This window comes from Patagioenas fasciata, chromosome 10, assembly GCF_037038585.1.
Source record: "Patagioenas fasciata isolate bPatFas1 chromosome 10, bPatFas1.hap1, whole genome shotgun sequence".
NCBI classification, from domain to species: domain Eukaryota; kingdom Metazoa; phylum Chordata; class Aves; order Columbiformes; family Columbidae; genus Patagioenas; species Patagioenas fasciata.
In genome coordinates, this window is record NC_092529.1 from 11,369,444 (window position 1) to 11,385,905 (window position 16,462).

The following is a 16,462-nucleotide window of genomic DNA, read 5'->3' on the forward strand; positions in this document are numbered from 1 at the left end:
TGTATAAACTGATGGCACAAACAGGTGGTTTGCATCTTGGAAATAAAAGAAAAGGATGACAAGATAATAAAAGGGCAAAGTTTACAGTGTGGGTTGTGCTGTGATGTAGTTCTGGGCACACCTAAAAGTTCCAGTATCCTTGCATTTGTCATGCAGAAACAGGACTATCTGTGATGTGTGAGTAAAAGAGACTCAGCATAAAGCGTTAACACTGTTTTCCAAGCTGATGTTGTATCTAAGAGCAAATAATGCAGTCTAACTATGTTTCTGTTTCATGTCTGGGGAGAAATGCAGATACTGCAGGCTGCTCATGTCAGGGTGGGGGTGTAGACTAATCTGGGATCTGCCACCCCTGATGGAATCGTTGCCATTGTAGGACCTTATCCTGCATTCTGCTGGACACATTGTTCCTTCCACTGTGTACTGAATATCAGTCCCCAAAACTGCATGTTTGCTTTTGCTGGGGTAAAAGCTGCATTAACCAGCACCAATGCCTTTGCTCATACATTGGAGTGCTGTCCAGGTAACGTGTGTGGTTGTGGAAAGTTTGCAAAAGGGGGCATGTATTCCCCAAAAGCCAGCATGGCTCTGTGATGCGCTGTGTGCTGCCATCTGTTAAGTGCGTGTTTGTGACGCAATGAAATAATCAGTGCACATTAAAGCTCACTCCAGCAGCTTCAGAACATCAATTCCTGCCTAATATTATGTATCCCAAGGGATGCATCTATCAGTAGTATCAGACTTTCAGAAGTCACTAATGGGAATCATGCTTCTGGCAAATACATTGTCAGCTGTTCCATATCAGAAGCACATTGTTATGTGGCACTCATCTTGAAGGATGAGTCCCAAGTAATTCCATGCACCAGGAAGCTGTTTACATGAAATACCTCAACATCTTAAATGACAACTACACAGATAACTAATAGTTAAGTCAAGCGCATTCCTACTATGTAACTTTAAGCATTGGTAAATGTTCTGTTGTCATAAAATGGCTCAGTATACCAGCACGCTCGGTGGTAATCATCCATTACCCAGTGGCATTGTAAGCAAAGTGCCGCTCACATTTATAGGCAGTTCTTTTATTGTTTTTTCTTTAACAAAGAAGAAGCTAACCAAGGTATCACCAACTAAATGGTAACACCTCGGACTATCTCTGCCAGAACTGAGGAATGAAGTAGCTTCCTGTAGCTCCCTGCTTTCACTGAATGATGTATCTCAAGCTTTTATCCCTTTCTTCCACATTCAGTCCTAAAATGCACAATTTTATGGCATAACTCTACTTTATGGGGCAAGGGAGCCGTAGGCACTGTACAGCACAGCTGCAGCCAGTTCCACACAGATGCCCACTTTTTTGTTTGTTTGTTTTAAGAGGAAGCACTTTGCAACATCCAGCTAGGGATGCACATATCTTACACACCTCACATGGTATGTCCTTAATTGTGTATAACAAACCAGTTCTTATTTCATCTTTGTGCTATGCACTACACCAACTCTTAGCTGCTTAGTGGGCTCGGCACCATGTTTTCTTGAGTCCTGTACCATCATCTGTCTGACCAAACTGCAAAGGAGGACTAGATCCCTGGGCATGCGGAGACATGGCTGTTGTTTGTCACGTGTACGTGATTATTCTCACTTGTTTACAGGCTCTCCCTCTCTACCAGATAAGTACCGCCACTCTCGGGAGATGATGATGTTGCTGCCAGCCCATCGGGACCGACCTAGCAGTGCCATGTATCCCGCAGCTATCATGGAAAATGGACAGGTAGCAGATCTGATTTCTTTTATGGCAGTTCAACCACCTGAAACTGTGACTTTATTTTTACTGGTTTTGATCACTTTAAAGCTTCCCTCTTCACTTCTGGAAAGCATGACAACTTACTTAGGATCATTTTCAGAGGCAACACAGAACTTCACATATTCACCCCGTTTGGGAATCAAGTGATACAAACTGTAATGACTGTTAAAATTGCAGATAGGTGCTGTGAAAATGGAGTCTTCTTACTTCCCAACTTTATCCTATGAGCCTTGGTCCAGTGCACATAGTCATACTACTTTATTTATCTATTTTTCTAGAACTATGGTCATCCTGCATTCAAGCCCCAAAGTTGATTCTAAATAGCTTTACAGTGATTTCCAGAAGTATCAAAAAACATGAGAGGCTGAAATAATATACTGATACAGGGTCTCCAACCAATCTGTGCCCATATCTACTTTCTATGGACAAATAAAAAAATCCAAGGTGTGCCTGCATGTAAGCATATTAGTCTGGCCCTGGCAAGCACTTTGAAGGGAATCTGCTGATCATGCCCACTTATCTCACTTCAGTTCACCTCAGAGAACTGTCTCTGAGTGTGTGAGCTCCGTTCTTTCAAATGAAACCAAAGCAAAGGTAAGGCTCCGGAAGGGCATGTAATGCATTCAAGCTGATCATGGGCACAGGACCAGACTAGAACTAGTTGGAAATAACCCCTTGAGGGAACACAAGCAGCGTCAACTGTGGGTCCTCAGCACTGTTACTCTCTAGAGATCCACTGGTGTTGCACTGCCACACTCGCTAATGGAGACACAGGTTCCCATGATTTTTTTTAGTTAAAACACTTTTGTTGCTTAAGAAAAAAAAAAAGAGAACTGAAAGCCCCAGGGTTCTGTGCCAGCTGTAACCTTTTCTTTTAACTTTTCTGTGCTTTCTTCTGCCTTAGCCTCCAAATTTCCAACGCGCCTTCATCCAGCAAATGATTGGACCATGCAAACCTTGCAGTGATCCCAACCTGTCTGTGGCTGATAAAGGTAACTCTTTTTTCCTAGTTGGCATGCATGCTTTCTAAAATATTATTACTCTGTTCATGCTACAGCAAGTAACGAAGGGGCTTCTACATTTCCTGGCAGTGTGCATTCTCTCACATTTTTAATTAACAGTTTAATTATCTGGGCTTTCTGCCAACCTATAGTCATTTCAGATCATTCACAGAAGGGTGGAGTTGCACAAACCTCTTTATTTAAGAAAGTTGTCTGAGTTTCACATTTTGTCATTGAAACAAAACCTGCAGCCTCTATCAACAAAACTTCCAAAGTGGCAAACGAGAAGTTACCTAACAGAAGAGTGCAAGATTTGGACTGTATTTTTAAACGAGATATACTGCTTTTTAAAAAGATGCATTTATTTTTCAAAATATTAACATTTCTTGTAATCCCTCTCTATTTAAGTTTAGCATTAGTAATGTGTAGGGTTTTTTAACTCACTGCTTTGAAAAAATAGGCAGAGACCCTGCAGGAAAGGAAAAAAAGAGAAGTTTGGTGTAGCAGAAAAGGAGGAGCTTGCAGAAGGGGTGCCATGGACAAAGCGATGGGCTCAAAAATTATTTGAAAGGCAGCATTCTGAAAAAGTAGGAGTGGGCAAAATTCATGAGTCAAAATCTGAGACAAGGCTGCCTAAGCCAGCAGCAGCCATGTATATGGCTAGGGAAAATGTTATCTTAAAAGATTTTTGAGGCCAGGAAAGACCATCGCAATTCTCTAGTCTGACCTACATAACGCACTCCATGGACTTTTATCAGGATTTTTTGTTTCAGTAGCTGTGCCTGAACTAAATTGTATCTTTTTAGAATGTCTAATAAATCAGAATCCACTACTTTAACAACGTGACAGCCTTACAGAGCGGTCTAGATTGAAACCAAAAGCCAACCTACAGTTCTGAATAAATGGCAGAATGATGACTTGCTGACAATAATGAATAATGACAACAGATATTTAAGACTAGGGGGTGAGGGATTAAGAGCTCTATCTTAGCTGTGTTAGTTTGAACTGAACATATGACAGAGGTGGTGAGATCTTTGTACTGGACAGGAGAAAGATCTGGAAGAGGAAGGTAAATAAATGTATTACCTGTCTAGGAAAAATACTTGAATTTGTATCTGTGGGCAATATTATGCAAGATTGTAGTATACAGTGCAAAGAGCTGGAGATTAAAGAGGATCCTCTCCAAAGGCCCAGGGAAGCCATGCAAGACACAGATGATGTTCAGTAATTGCTCTTATGGGATGGTGTGATGGGAACCCCAGCTCTTCAACCAGATCGGTACCATAAATGCAGTTAAGAGATGTTTTTTTGCAGCCCTTGGACCCTCATCACTCTTTGTAAGTCAGGACACCATCTGCCATGATTTCTGTTAAGTCATGGCCTGTGAGTTTTCCCGCCCCCTTCCTTGCCATGTCAGAAGCCCTGCTCAGTAACTCTCATGGACAGCAAAGGGACATTCATCGCCCAGAGCAGCACAGTTCAAATGCAGCTTCCCTGCTAATTAAACTTGGCCACTGAGCAACTTCACGCTGTTCTGGAGAGAGATGGGCTAGGACAGAGCACTAGGAGCTCCCTGGGTGGGTTCATTCCTGAAGTGTTTTGGATCAAACACTGGTTTTAAGAGGCAGTAGCCATTCTCCAAAATCTTCTGACCTCAGGATGATTTCTAGCATTCCTGAATACTCATACGGCCTTGAATATATATATATAGAATATCTATATATAATGAGAAAGTATAAATGGATTAGGCACTGGGGTACCATGTTCTCTTCTTGACATTCTTCTGCTGCATCTCAGTGTTTAAAAAAAGAAAACACCAGTCATTTTATAGGCCAAGCAAATCAGGTTTTGTTCTGTCTTTTCAGTTGATGCTGGTATGTTGTAGGAGAGACTGGCCTGCCTGGCATTGTTATACATCTCATCCCTCTGTTTTAGCCTTCTGATACCAGCTGCAGTAGTGCAAATTAGAGAGCTCTGGTGTATGTACAGGGGTGCTCAGAAAATTCATCCGAAGTTACATTTTTTTGTGTTGAGATGGAGCCCTTGATTTCCACCTGTTCTCTGTCAAGATTCTTAGTATCTTCTTTGTATGCCTTTCTCAGTTTGAGAGTGTCTCTAAAAACAACATTTGTTTCTATATTTTTATGGGATTTGTGCCATCCTATGAAGCTGTCGCTTTGTGATCTTTTTTACTTTAGGGAATATTAGGTCTTGTGGAGCCTGTGTTCATGTTAACTCATGAACTAAGGACAAAAAAAAAATTGCAAAGCCATTTTAGAAAAGAAACACACCAAAAATGGCTGCAGGCACTTCAATTAAGGAGAAATCCTCTTTAGAAGTCAGACTCTATGTTTATTTCTCCAGGCTTCCATTTTCCAAACCAAAGGTGGAAAAAGCTATTTTAACCTCAGTTTTCTTTGATAGGCTGACTGAATTACATTGTTTTCTCTTTCCTTTGCTAATCTGAAGAAATTGCTTATTTGTTTTTAAATAAGCATACACTTATCGCATGTCCATCTTCTCAGAATGAATCAATGCAGTGTGTCTGGAAGAAAGGAATGTGCATTTTAATAATGTGTAAGGTTGACAGAATTCTCAAGATCTTGAGAAATATTCATGTTAGAAAGAAGTAGCTTTTATTTCTCTGAGAAACCAAAGTCACGAAGACCCTACTTGGTAGCCTTCCTGATCAACAAAAACTTGGATCTCTTCAGGTCACTTCATAATATAAGGAGTCCAAACTGCTGCCTTGAAATATTTTGTCATAAAAATTTTTTATTAACTCTATAGCTTGGTAAAATAGGGCTTTAAAGTTGTGATTTCCTTGGTAACAGATTGAGGTGTAATTTCCCTCATGTCCTTTATTCAGTCTTCACTTAGCCACTGTGGTGCAGGCAACAACCCTTCCCATGTTTCATGAGGGTTCTGCCACAAGTGCCCTTCTGTTCTGTCATCGTTCACCACCAAGCAGAACAGCTCACTACTGAGATCTAGCTGCCATTCCATCAATGAAATTTCATTTTTACTTACTGGTTGGCGAAAGAAGAAGACCTAGCAGAATTCTGCTGCTCTTCAAATTTGCTAGAGACAAGGGGGTCATGGAGGGAGATGGGCAGACTAACACCACAACCACCTAACTCTCGCTTCCTTAACAAAGCAACTTATAACCTTAACGTTCTGTAGACTAGACGATGTCTTTTTCCAACTTCAATCCTACCATTCACCAAGTCCTTAGAATCTGTCTCTTTACTGCTAAAGAGCACCCAGAAAGCCAGTCCTTCTGGCGCCACAAACTCCCTGTTACGTTACCCAAGTTAAATGTGTTTCAATCCTTCAGCTATGCCAGCAGCACCCAGTAGCTGGAGCCTAGACAGCGGAACCCGAGAGGCCCTGCCATTCCTGTCTGCCCATGCTGGGAGCATCTTGGCCCCACCAGTACCTCCCCGAAGCCTGTCCCATGGTAAGGAAATGCCCAGCAGGCCTGCTGCGTAATGCCAGCAGTCATGCACAGATAAACTTAGACCACCTGAAGGCTGACCTTAGCCTTTTTTTTCCCCCTGTAAAAACAATCAGAAACAAAAACTCAAAGTCTTTCCTGGTCTGCTAGGTTAGCACTGGACAAAGTTTTCAATTGATTTTTTTTCCAAAATCCTCAAATTCTTTTTACAGTCCTTGTACTAATATGGACTTGCCTGTATTTGGGACTAGAATTAGGTGTGTGAGTGTTGAAGCTTGGCCTGGCTTCTTGCCAGTGACCACCTCCAGCAGTAATTTAAGGTTACAAAGCTATTAAATGCACCTTCAAATGTTCATTGTTTATGAGCCTGTTGCCTTGCCATGAGATCCTTGATAACAGGGGTGGGTGGAAATCTGTCACTGCACTTCACTTCTTGTTAGCATTTTGTGATGTGACAGATGCACTCCAGGGTTATCTGTCAGCAAAGAAGCCGTGATTAGAGTGGAGTTATCAGCATTTGGAGCTGTTACCTGACATTTCAGAATCTAAAACCTCAGCTCTTTCGCTGCAGTGAGGTAGCACAAGCCTGTTTCTCATCCTTGTCTCATTCCAGGACACTACTCCCTGCACTTTGATGCCTTCCATCACCAGCTCAGTGATGCTCCTCCGGCACTGCCTGCACGAACGCTGCGCAAGGTAACAAGGAAGTGGCAGGAGAGCAGAGAGGCATGTAGAAGGAAAATAATAGGCTCCTGAAGGCCCCCCCTCCACTCTCACCAAGCAACTTTTGAATATAGGAACAATATTTTTAACATGCTAGTAACTTACACATGAAAAAATCCATGGAAAGCTTATCACCTATTCAGAGTTGAATTCTATAGAATTGTAGGCCTTTCCACTTTCCTTCTTTGCACCGTATGCTGTGATTTCAGGTACCCTGATTATCACCTTAGCTGCTGTTTGTTTAACAGCTCTGGTGGTATTAAGTGCACTTGTCTGCCCACAAGAGGTACTCCCACGCAAGTTGGAGGGGGCACATATAAACCAATAACCACTGACATTTTGAACACAAATGGCACTGCACCATTGTTAACATCACTGTCAAAAGCTGAAATGTAGAACAAGATGCAGCATTGCCTCCTTTGTCAGTTTTAACCTGGTTTTGTTTTTCTCTGAACAGTCCCCTCTTCATCCTATCCCTGCATCACCCACCAGTCCACAGTCTGGTCTAGATGGAAGTAATTCCACTTTATCTGGCAGTGCCAGCAGTGGTGTCTCTTCCTTAAGCGAGAGCAATTTTGGACATTCATCTGAACCACCTCCTCGCACAGACACCATGGATTCCGTCCCCAGCCAGGCCTGGAACACTGATGAAGATCTAGAGACACCCTACCTCCCTGTCAGGTACAGCCTCTCTGAGCCTGATGTCCTAGAGTCGCTCAAATCCCAGCCATGCCGAAGCCACTCTGCTCCATCTGGAGTCATTCCTCAGGACACCATGGACCCCCCTGCGCTACCCCCCAAACCTTACCACTCCCGGCTGCCAAACATGGAGAATGAGGAGGGGATAATAATTGAAGATGATGACAAACACCGCCCGTTGCATCGTAAAGTGTCCCAACCAGTAAGTGGTGGGAAGGAGGAGCAGGCCAGGGTAGCATGGGAGCACGGCATCGGTGAGCAGTAGGGACAACTCCTGGTAAGCAGCTTGCGTCATCATTCCAGGTCTGACTACAAAGGAGAGAGATAAGGACTCGGAGAACAGCAAACTGGTTTTCTACTGCCGCAAGTTTATGTCTGGAGCCCACAAAAGCAATTGGGCCAGCATGGGAGGTTGCTGCTTTCCTTTTTAATTTCTTTTTACACCTTTCCGTTATGTTTTTTAACTTTCTGTGCAGTGGACAGTTAATTCCTTCTGCAGTTTCTTAACCACATCAAATGGCGCACAAGCCATAGAGACTTGCAGAGGGTGAAAAATACAATTTTAAGTGGAGGGGGAAGAAGGGAGGAGTGTGGCAAGTTGATTTTGAAACTGCTTTCCTCCCAATTCTGAGACGCACATGAGTAGAAGCAGTTGCACTAGGGACATATTTCTTTGCTGTACAGAAGTGAAAGCTCGTTGCTGAAATCAGGGATTCTATGAACTGTCAGGCTGGAAGGTGCATGAGCTACAGGCAGTGGAAAGATGGCAATTCTAAGAAGAAATTGGCTCTTTTGAGAGCAGGATTGTACATATCTGTGCAGTGATTTCCCTGCATTGGTTCATGGGTGCTGAGGCAATCTAACCAGTGCTGATGCACTGATTTCCAAGATATCATTTCCAACAAACTCTGCCTCCTTTATTTTTTATGTACTGTTTGATTTCTTAAATTTTGCTTTCGCTGGCTAAACCAACCTGCTTTCTCATTGGAACCATATGCTATTCATCTGTGCTACAGGATGAGAGGAGGTTAGTAGCCATTGGAGCTGCAACCTGATTGTAGGCCTTTCCCATGCCCAGCTTTGGGCAGGCTGTCGACACCAGCATTTCTATTCCAGTTTAAAAAGAAAAAAAAACCCCTCACAACCACAATGATTTTCTCATGCCACAGCTGGTTGATGACCCAGTAAAGAAAAGATGGCTTAAATGCATCATATCTCATGATCCTTGCCTCAGGGCTGAACATCACAGTTCTCACCAGCTTCCATCACCCAGGAGCTGAGATTCATTCCCTGGTAACATAATGTCCTCAGTCCCTCCCAAAAACTCGCTGCAGCTGGTGTGTAGAAAGAATCTCCATCTCTTACAGTAGACAGAAAACAGGAAGATTCAAGAAATGCCCAGTATATAGTGTACAGCCTAGGGTCAGGGATCTTAAAGGCAACCTGTAAAGAAGAAATGTTTCCTCTTTTGCTTCTTTAGAACATATAAAGAAGATTTAAGAGCTGCTTCTCTCTTCTGGAAGGTTGGTTTATTTTCTTCTCAGGCAGCAATGCGGCCTCCCCCACCCACTTCTTTTTTTAATTGACAGGCTCCAGGAAGGGCTGAAGAATGTTTAGAAAAAAAAAAAAAGACACACACATACACACCAAGAAACAGAACTATGCAGAGGTGAAAACAGTACAAGCCTACGAACACAAAACAAGCCTTTTAATCAGTAGTTTGCTTAGTCCAGTACCTGCCAAACCAGGAAAGAATTTTGTGGGTAATAGAACCAAGATCTGTTCTTTGAAAAAAAAAACACTAAGAAATCTTTTATTCCTATTTTCATATTTTTCAAGAAACTTTCAATCAAGGGAGTATCAAATATTTAATGTTTTTAGATAAACAAGCAATGTTCCTTACCCCTACCATGCCCATACACGTTTTAGCCTTTCATGTAGCTCTTTCCACTTGCAGATTGCAAAGCACACTCCAGAGGGTGGGACCAGACCACCCTCCTCCTTACCACTGAAAAATTTGAAGCACATTCAAGAGACTGGCCTCTATCATATAAATTAGTGTCAGAAACAGGAATAGCACTCAACTTTCATATTGAATTCTTCCCCTAACCACTGAGTTTCCCATGCTACCAATAGCATAAAGAAGCAAAAAAGGATGATATCAATCTTTTACAGGTCACCTTTAGCACTACCTCTAATTACAGTGACTGGGCAGAGTACATTGCTTCTGAACCCTCCTAAAGATGGTCTGTCTGTACAGAGTCTGGACTCAGCGGCTTTATGAAGGGGATTTTAAGAGGATTTGTTTATTTTAATTTCTCATGCTCTAGCCCATGCAAAACTAGTAAATTACAGATTTGTTTCTTAAATGGCCTGTTTGGCTGGAACAAAGTCTCTCTTGCTTCCTCTATTTTGTTACAAACATAGGCTGCTTGTAAACATTATATCCTTCACAATTAAGACAATGATAATAAAACCTGGCCTATAGTGGATGTTTGATCTCTAGCAGGAAGAAGAGTTTTGCAATTCTAGGACAGTCCTAAATGTTAATGAGCCAAGATGGATCTCCGGTATAGAACATGTATGAAAAATCAAAATTAAGCTTTTGATAAAGGTAAGTCAAGGTAATTCCTTAGAAATGAGTGAAGTATTTTCAGGTCTGCTATTCTCCAATGTGACTGAGACTCTTTACGTGAAGTTTTTAAGAGAACTATTTGATTCCATCTCACCCACTCCCTTTTTTTTGGCAGGAAGATTAAAAGTAGTGACTTACTGAGCTTCCTTATTGGGGAAAAAACACACAACAGCATGAGGTCTTGCAAATAAAACTTTGCAAAACTAAGAATGCACCTAACATTGGAAATGGAAAACCTGCCCGCTACAGCTCTAATCAGTCTCTCAAAATGTATAATCTTGCCCTGATTAGAGACATTTTACTACAGCAGTTGAGTGCATTTTGGGAGTCTGACATTTCTTTGTATTTGTAAGGGTTTGAAGACCAGTCACATGATGCATACAAATAGCCAGTTTATGGCAGGTCCACACAGAGGAGGACAGAATTGATTGCTGAATTCACCAAGTTTAAGCCTCTCCAGAGTTAAATTTCTGTTACTGTTCTGATATCTACCAAGTATTTCATCTCCCTTTTCAGTGCTTGCCTTAAAGGGGGCAGAAGATAGAAAGACCTATTATTAAGATCTTGTGAATGTTGGAATAAATACTTCTTGGACCTAATACTTCTCTGTAGGGTGGCTGTCTTACAGCATAGTACAACTTCAACATCAAGCTCAGTCCTGGAGTAGGTAGAAGCAACAACAGCTGTTGCACTTGCCCCACAGGATTTGAAGATTCCTTGTATAAACCCAGAGTAACACGATGTTTCAACAGGACCTTGTCATTCTATGCTTAACTGTAATTCAAACTTAGTATGTACTTGCCTTCATTGGGTTTTCCTTGCGTAACAAAAGAGCATGTGCATTCCGGAGAAAATGGGTGGAATACTGCTACAAATCTCTCCATCGTCAGTGTACCTCCTGGCCCCATCTGAAAAATAATTGAGAAGGGACTACAATAGTAGAAGAAGAGCAATTAAAACAATTTCTCTGAATCCTACAGATCTGTTTTTTCAACGGCCAAGTTGGTTTTATTATTGTGTGCAAGACTACAATTCTTTTGGGTCTTTTCCTCTGTTTGCTTTTTAACTTACCCTTTTTTAGGTAAGGGATATTGCATATCCCTTCTGTTGGAGAACCAGCCAAAACTGGGGAGGCTGGAAGAGAGCAAGAGCCTTTGGGAAACAAATTATGTGATATTTAAAATTTCCTCTGATCATGCTTTTTTGTAAATACTCCATTTGAATGCTGTGTATTTGTACAGGAAATTGAGCAAAAAATGTATAGATTGTGATGTCTGACTGGTATTCTGCCCTGTAAATGTGTTTTTAACCTCTGGCATTCTGTGCTTATTTGAAAAAGGCAAAAACCTCTAACCACTTCTCTTTTGTGTATTCATGTTTAAAGTACAATGAAAACAGCTATCTTATCTATAACAGAAATGAAATTTAAAAGGAAAAAAATAATTTGTACAAGTGTCCTAAAGGTACTTCATTGTATATATTGTGATAGCATGTTTCCAGAAACAACAAATAAGTGGTGTGAATTTTAGATGTAAATATCTGCCATTTGTTTGAGGTTTCTTTCCCTTACCCATTCACTCGACTGCTGTGATGTGGAATTAAAGATTAATACCTGATATTAAAATGGTACAACTGTATGTTCATTGCTGTCCTCCAGACAGGACTTATGCAACTCGGTAGGAATTTCATTATAAAGCTTATAAGAGGAGAAATTAAACAGAGCCAATAGAGATTCAGCCCTCAACACTTCTGCACAATTATGCCTCTATTTGTAGACTCTCCTTAACCAACCATGGACACAGAGACACAGTGTTCAGAAGGATATATATACACACGCTACACTGTGGTCCTAGCTACAGGTCTTGTCTTTACTGTTATGAGAGAATTCACATACCACTTCTCCCCTTTCACAGGCTTTACTATCATTGCCACACAAATTAAAACCAAATTTGGAACAGTAGCTCCTTCTACTCCAGCATTTGTTCACAGCAGTACTGTATGACATTTTTCCAGCAAACTAACCCAGGTTCACCTCCAGCCTTACAGAACACATCTCATTGCTGTCACAGACTGAAGCTGAGCCCCTTTGATCCTCCAGCAGCTCTTCACAGATTCACCTTCTCAGGGGGCAGAGCCAGCAAAGGTCCAGCCCACAGAGCAGCCTCTTTATGAACACACAGCTTCTGCATTTACGTAACTTAAACCACCCAGCACCACCATGAGCTAATCCCTGAAGATCTACCAAGCCAAATTAACTCTCCCGCTCACTAACTGCTGCCCTTGCCCACTTAGCCTGGACTGGTTGGTTGATTAGCCCAAAGTGACGGCTCCAGGGAGAAGAGCCCTTAAGAGTGGCCTTCCATTACTTAAAAGAACCTGCAGGAAAGCCAAAGGACTTTTACAAGGGCAGGTAGAGATAGGACAAGGAATAATGGCTTTAAACTGAAAGAGGGTAGATTTAGATTAAAGGTAAGGAAGAAATTGTTCCCCATGAGGGTGGGGAAGCACTGGATCAGGCTGCCCAGAGAAGCTGTGGATGCCCCATCCCTGGAAGTGTTCAAGGGCAGGTTGGACAGGGCTTTGAGCAACCTGGTCTAGTGGAAGGTATCACTGCCCATGGCAGAAGGGTTGAACTAGATGGCTTTTAAAGTCCCTTCCAACCCAAACCATTCTGTAATTCTATTACCTCTTCTTATCAGACTAGTATTTAAGAGCCAGCCACATTCCAATTCCTCTATTAGCCCTGCCCTGCTCACATCTTTCTTTTGTACCATTAGCCCACCAAAACCATACACTGCAGGAGCCCTTAGCACAAAACCAAACATTTATCTCTATCTGGTTCCGTTTCATTTTTTTTTTCCCTTTCCAAAGTAAAGCATTTTCAGCTACGGAAATGGCCTGGTGTCATGGTTTAACCCAAGCTAGCAATACAACCACAACAGCTACTCGTGCACCCCCTCACCCACCCCCAGTAGGGGAGAGAATCAAAAGGGAAGGGAGAAACTTGGATTGAGATACACACTGTTCAATAAAATAACAAAATACTAATACACTACTAGTATATATATATATATATATAAAATAGAAATAGCATACAAAATAAAACATATTCAATGCAATTCCCCACAAACTCCGTCCACACTAAGCAGCCAGTCCCAGGAAGCAATACCCCAGTCCTGAACAGAGAGAAAAGAGAAGAAAAAGGCAGAAAGGCCCAGAGGCTTGTGCAAAATGGCAAAAGGCCAAACTAAACGTCCTGACTGAAACTACCCCAGCTGTGCCCCAGAAAGAGAGAGCAAGCAAGAGAGAAACCTGGAAATCCGGTCCCAACTCTTCTTAAATATGAAGCACAATGCTAATGGGGTGCAGTAATCTCAGGATCAGTCTGGGTGTCAGTCAAGCTCTGCCCCATCCATTCCCCCCTTCCTCAATGCCTCACACCTGTGGGCAGAGCCCTCAGAGTGTCCTTGGCTTTCAGACCAGAGCAATTAAAAACATTAACTCTGTGCTGGGGTGTTACCTCTTGTTCTCAAACTAAGTCCAAATAATGACCAAGCTATCTATGAAAAATAAGGGTTTCTAACTGCACAAAGAAAATTAACCCATTTTGCAGCACACCTGGTTAGAAACAAACACAATCCCAACTTTGGTGCTTATCAATAGGGAAAACATACAAAGCATTTAAATGCTGGAATCAACTTCTGCTTTTCTCTCACAGCTCCATCTCTCTGTGCCCTTTTCCACATGCAAGATTTAAAAATAACGTTCTATTAAGTTTTGTTTGGGTTTTTTTTGTTTTTGTTTGTCTGGTTGGTTGGTTGGTTTTTCACTTTTTTTTTTTTATTAGCTATCTTTCTCTCACTCATACATGCCCAGATACAACACAATAATGCCTGGTCTTCACTGTAAAACCACCCCCAGCCTGGAGCATAGTCACTCTGTATACAGTCACAGGCAACAATAAATTCCTATCAGACTGCCCATCCATAATCGCACCACTCTGCCAGATTGTCATAACTGGGTCCAAAAGCTTGCAAAAAACTCACCAGAGTTCACTAGAGGTTTATTCCTCACTCAGCCTCATGCTCTAGCTCTAAATGTGCAGTTGTTCACTGGCACAGAAACTCTCCTATTTGCCAGCACCTCACTTCTTCAGTACTATTTGCATTAGCTAATAGTACAACCAAACTCACAGCCAAACACTTCTACGAGCATGGGGAACAAGCACAACCACCTCTGTCCCTCATAGCACCCTGGAGGGTATGGACTCATAGAATCACTTTGCTTGGAAGAGACCCTCAAGATCATCGAGTCCAATTGTTAACTGGCACTAAACCATGTCCCTTAAGTGCCACACCTACGTGTCTTTTGAACCCCTCCAGGGGTGGTGACTTCACCACTGCCCTGAGTAGCCTGTTCTAACGCCTGACAACCCTTTCAGTGAAGAAATTTCTACCAACATACAATTGAAACCTCCCCTGCCGCAACTTGAGGCCATTTCCTCTTGTCCTATCACTTGCTACTCGGGAGAAGAGGCCAACACCCTCCACGGTACAACCTCCTTCCAGGTAGCAGTAGAGTGATAAGGTCTCCCCTCAGCCTCCTTTTTTCCGGGCTAAACAGCCCCAGTTACCTCAGCTGCTCCTCATAAGACTTGTTCTCCAGATGCCCTCACTAGCTTTATTGCCCTTCTCTGAACTCATTCCAGCACTTCAAGGTCTTTCTTGTCATGAGGGGCCCAAAACTGAACCCAGGATTTGAGGTGTGGCCTCATCAGTGCCCCATACAGTGGCAACTGTAATGGTTATAGCACTAGCAACCTCCCCTAAAGAGAGCTAATACTTTGTTTAATCAGTTTAACTGCACAACTGAGCACAGGACTAGAAACCCTCATCACTGGCTCCTACAGCCTCTGCATCTTCCTAATAACAATGTAAAACACCCACATTTTGTCTATCTGGAAGCCTTGGCCTGGTCCCAGGGATATAACTGGCATTAGTGAAACCTGATGGGATAAATCCTGTGACTGGTGTGCCATGATGGACGGCTGCAGGCTGTTCAGAAGGGATAGGCAGGGTCGGAGAGGTGGGGGGGTGGCAGTGTATGTAGCAGAGGGGCTGGAGCCCATGAAGATGGCAGTTGGCAAGGGCTGAGAGCCTCTGGGTAAGGGTTAGGGGTCAGACAAATAAAGCAGATGTGGTCGTGTGTGTCTACTGTAGGCCACCCAGCCAGGATGACAATACTGGTGACTTATTCTTTAAGGAACTAAGCAAAGCCTCCAAATCATCTGCCCTTACAGGGGACTTCAACTTGCCAGACATCAACTGCGAATATCACACAGCTGGCACCAACAGGTCCAGAAGATTCCTGAAACAACTGGACGGTAACTTCTTGGTGCAGGTACTGAAGGAACCGACCAGGAAAGGTGCCTTCCTAGATATGATTCTCACTAACAGGGTCTCATCGGAGAAGTAGCAACTGGTGGCTCCCTTGGACACAGTGACCATGAAGCAGTCAGCTTCAAGATCTTCGCTAACAGGAGGAAAACTGCCAGCAAGGCCTTAACAATAGATATGACGAGAACAGACTTCAGGCTGCTCAGAGAACTACTTAGTAAGAATACCTGGGAAAAAGCTTTTGAAGGAATTGGAGTCCATCAGTGTTGCTTGTCTTTTAAACACCGTCTACTAAAAGCACAAGACCAGGCAATTCCAAAATGCTGAAAATCTAGCAGGCGAGGCAAAAAGCCAGCTTGGTTGAGCAGGGATCTTCTTGAAATACAGCAAAAAAAGAAATTACACAGTCAGTGGAAGCAAGGCCAGGTAACATGGGCAGGACTACAGAGACGCTGCTCGCTGTTGTGGGGAGGAAATTCGCGCTGCCAAAGCTCATCCCCGTTGCAGGTGTGAGAATCTGCCCCCTTGCAAGATGGCGGCCGTAGGCAACTGTTAGGAAGTGCACGAGGTTTTTCCCTTAACAAAAATGGCGGCTAAGAGAGGCGGAGAAACTCGCCGCACGCCGGCGTTCCGCCGCCTCCTCCAATCAACGGTCGCCAACTCTCCCGTGGAGGCCGCAGAGCGACCAATGGGAGGAGGCGGCGTGGAAGCCGGGCGGGGAGTGGACCAATGGGGCGGCAGCGGCCGGGGGGAGCC

General features: G+C 43.0%; 1 protein-coding gene across 19 annotated transcripts in view; it reads left to right on the forward strand.

The window, feature by feature from the left end:
• DOCK3 (dedicator of cytokinesis 3) overlaps positions 1 to 11,934 on the forward strand; it is a 193,368-nt gene extending 181,434 nt beyond the window's left edge. For 12 of the 19 annotated variants that reach the window (XM_071813127.1, XM_071813133.1, XM_071813131.1 and 9 more), the window contains 6 exons: positions 1,644 to 1,762; positions 2,700 to 2,787; positions 6,134 to 6,256; positions 6,867 to 6,949; positions 7,434 to 7,877; positions 10,182 to 11,934. In XM_071813127.1, the coding sequence (XP_071669228.1) occupies positions 1,644 to 1,762; positions 2,700 to 2,787; positions 6,134 to 6,256; positions 6,867 to 6,949; positions 7,434 to 7,877; positions 10,182 to 10,262 (938 nt within the window). In that variant the 3' untranslated portion in view covers positions 10,263 to 11,934. Of the gene's footprint in view, positions 1 to 1,643; positions 1,763 to 2,699; positions 2,788 to 6,133; positions 6,257 to 6,866; positions 6,950 to 7,433 lie in introns of all 19 variants that reach the window. The other 7 variants (XM_071813129.1, XM_071813137.1, XM_071813140.1 and 4 more) reach the window with 5 other exon arrangements.
• Positions 11,935 to 16,462: the final 4,528 nt, after the last annotated feature.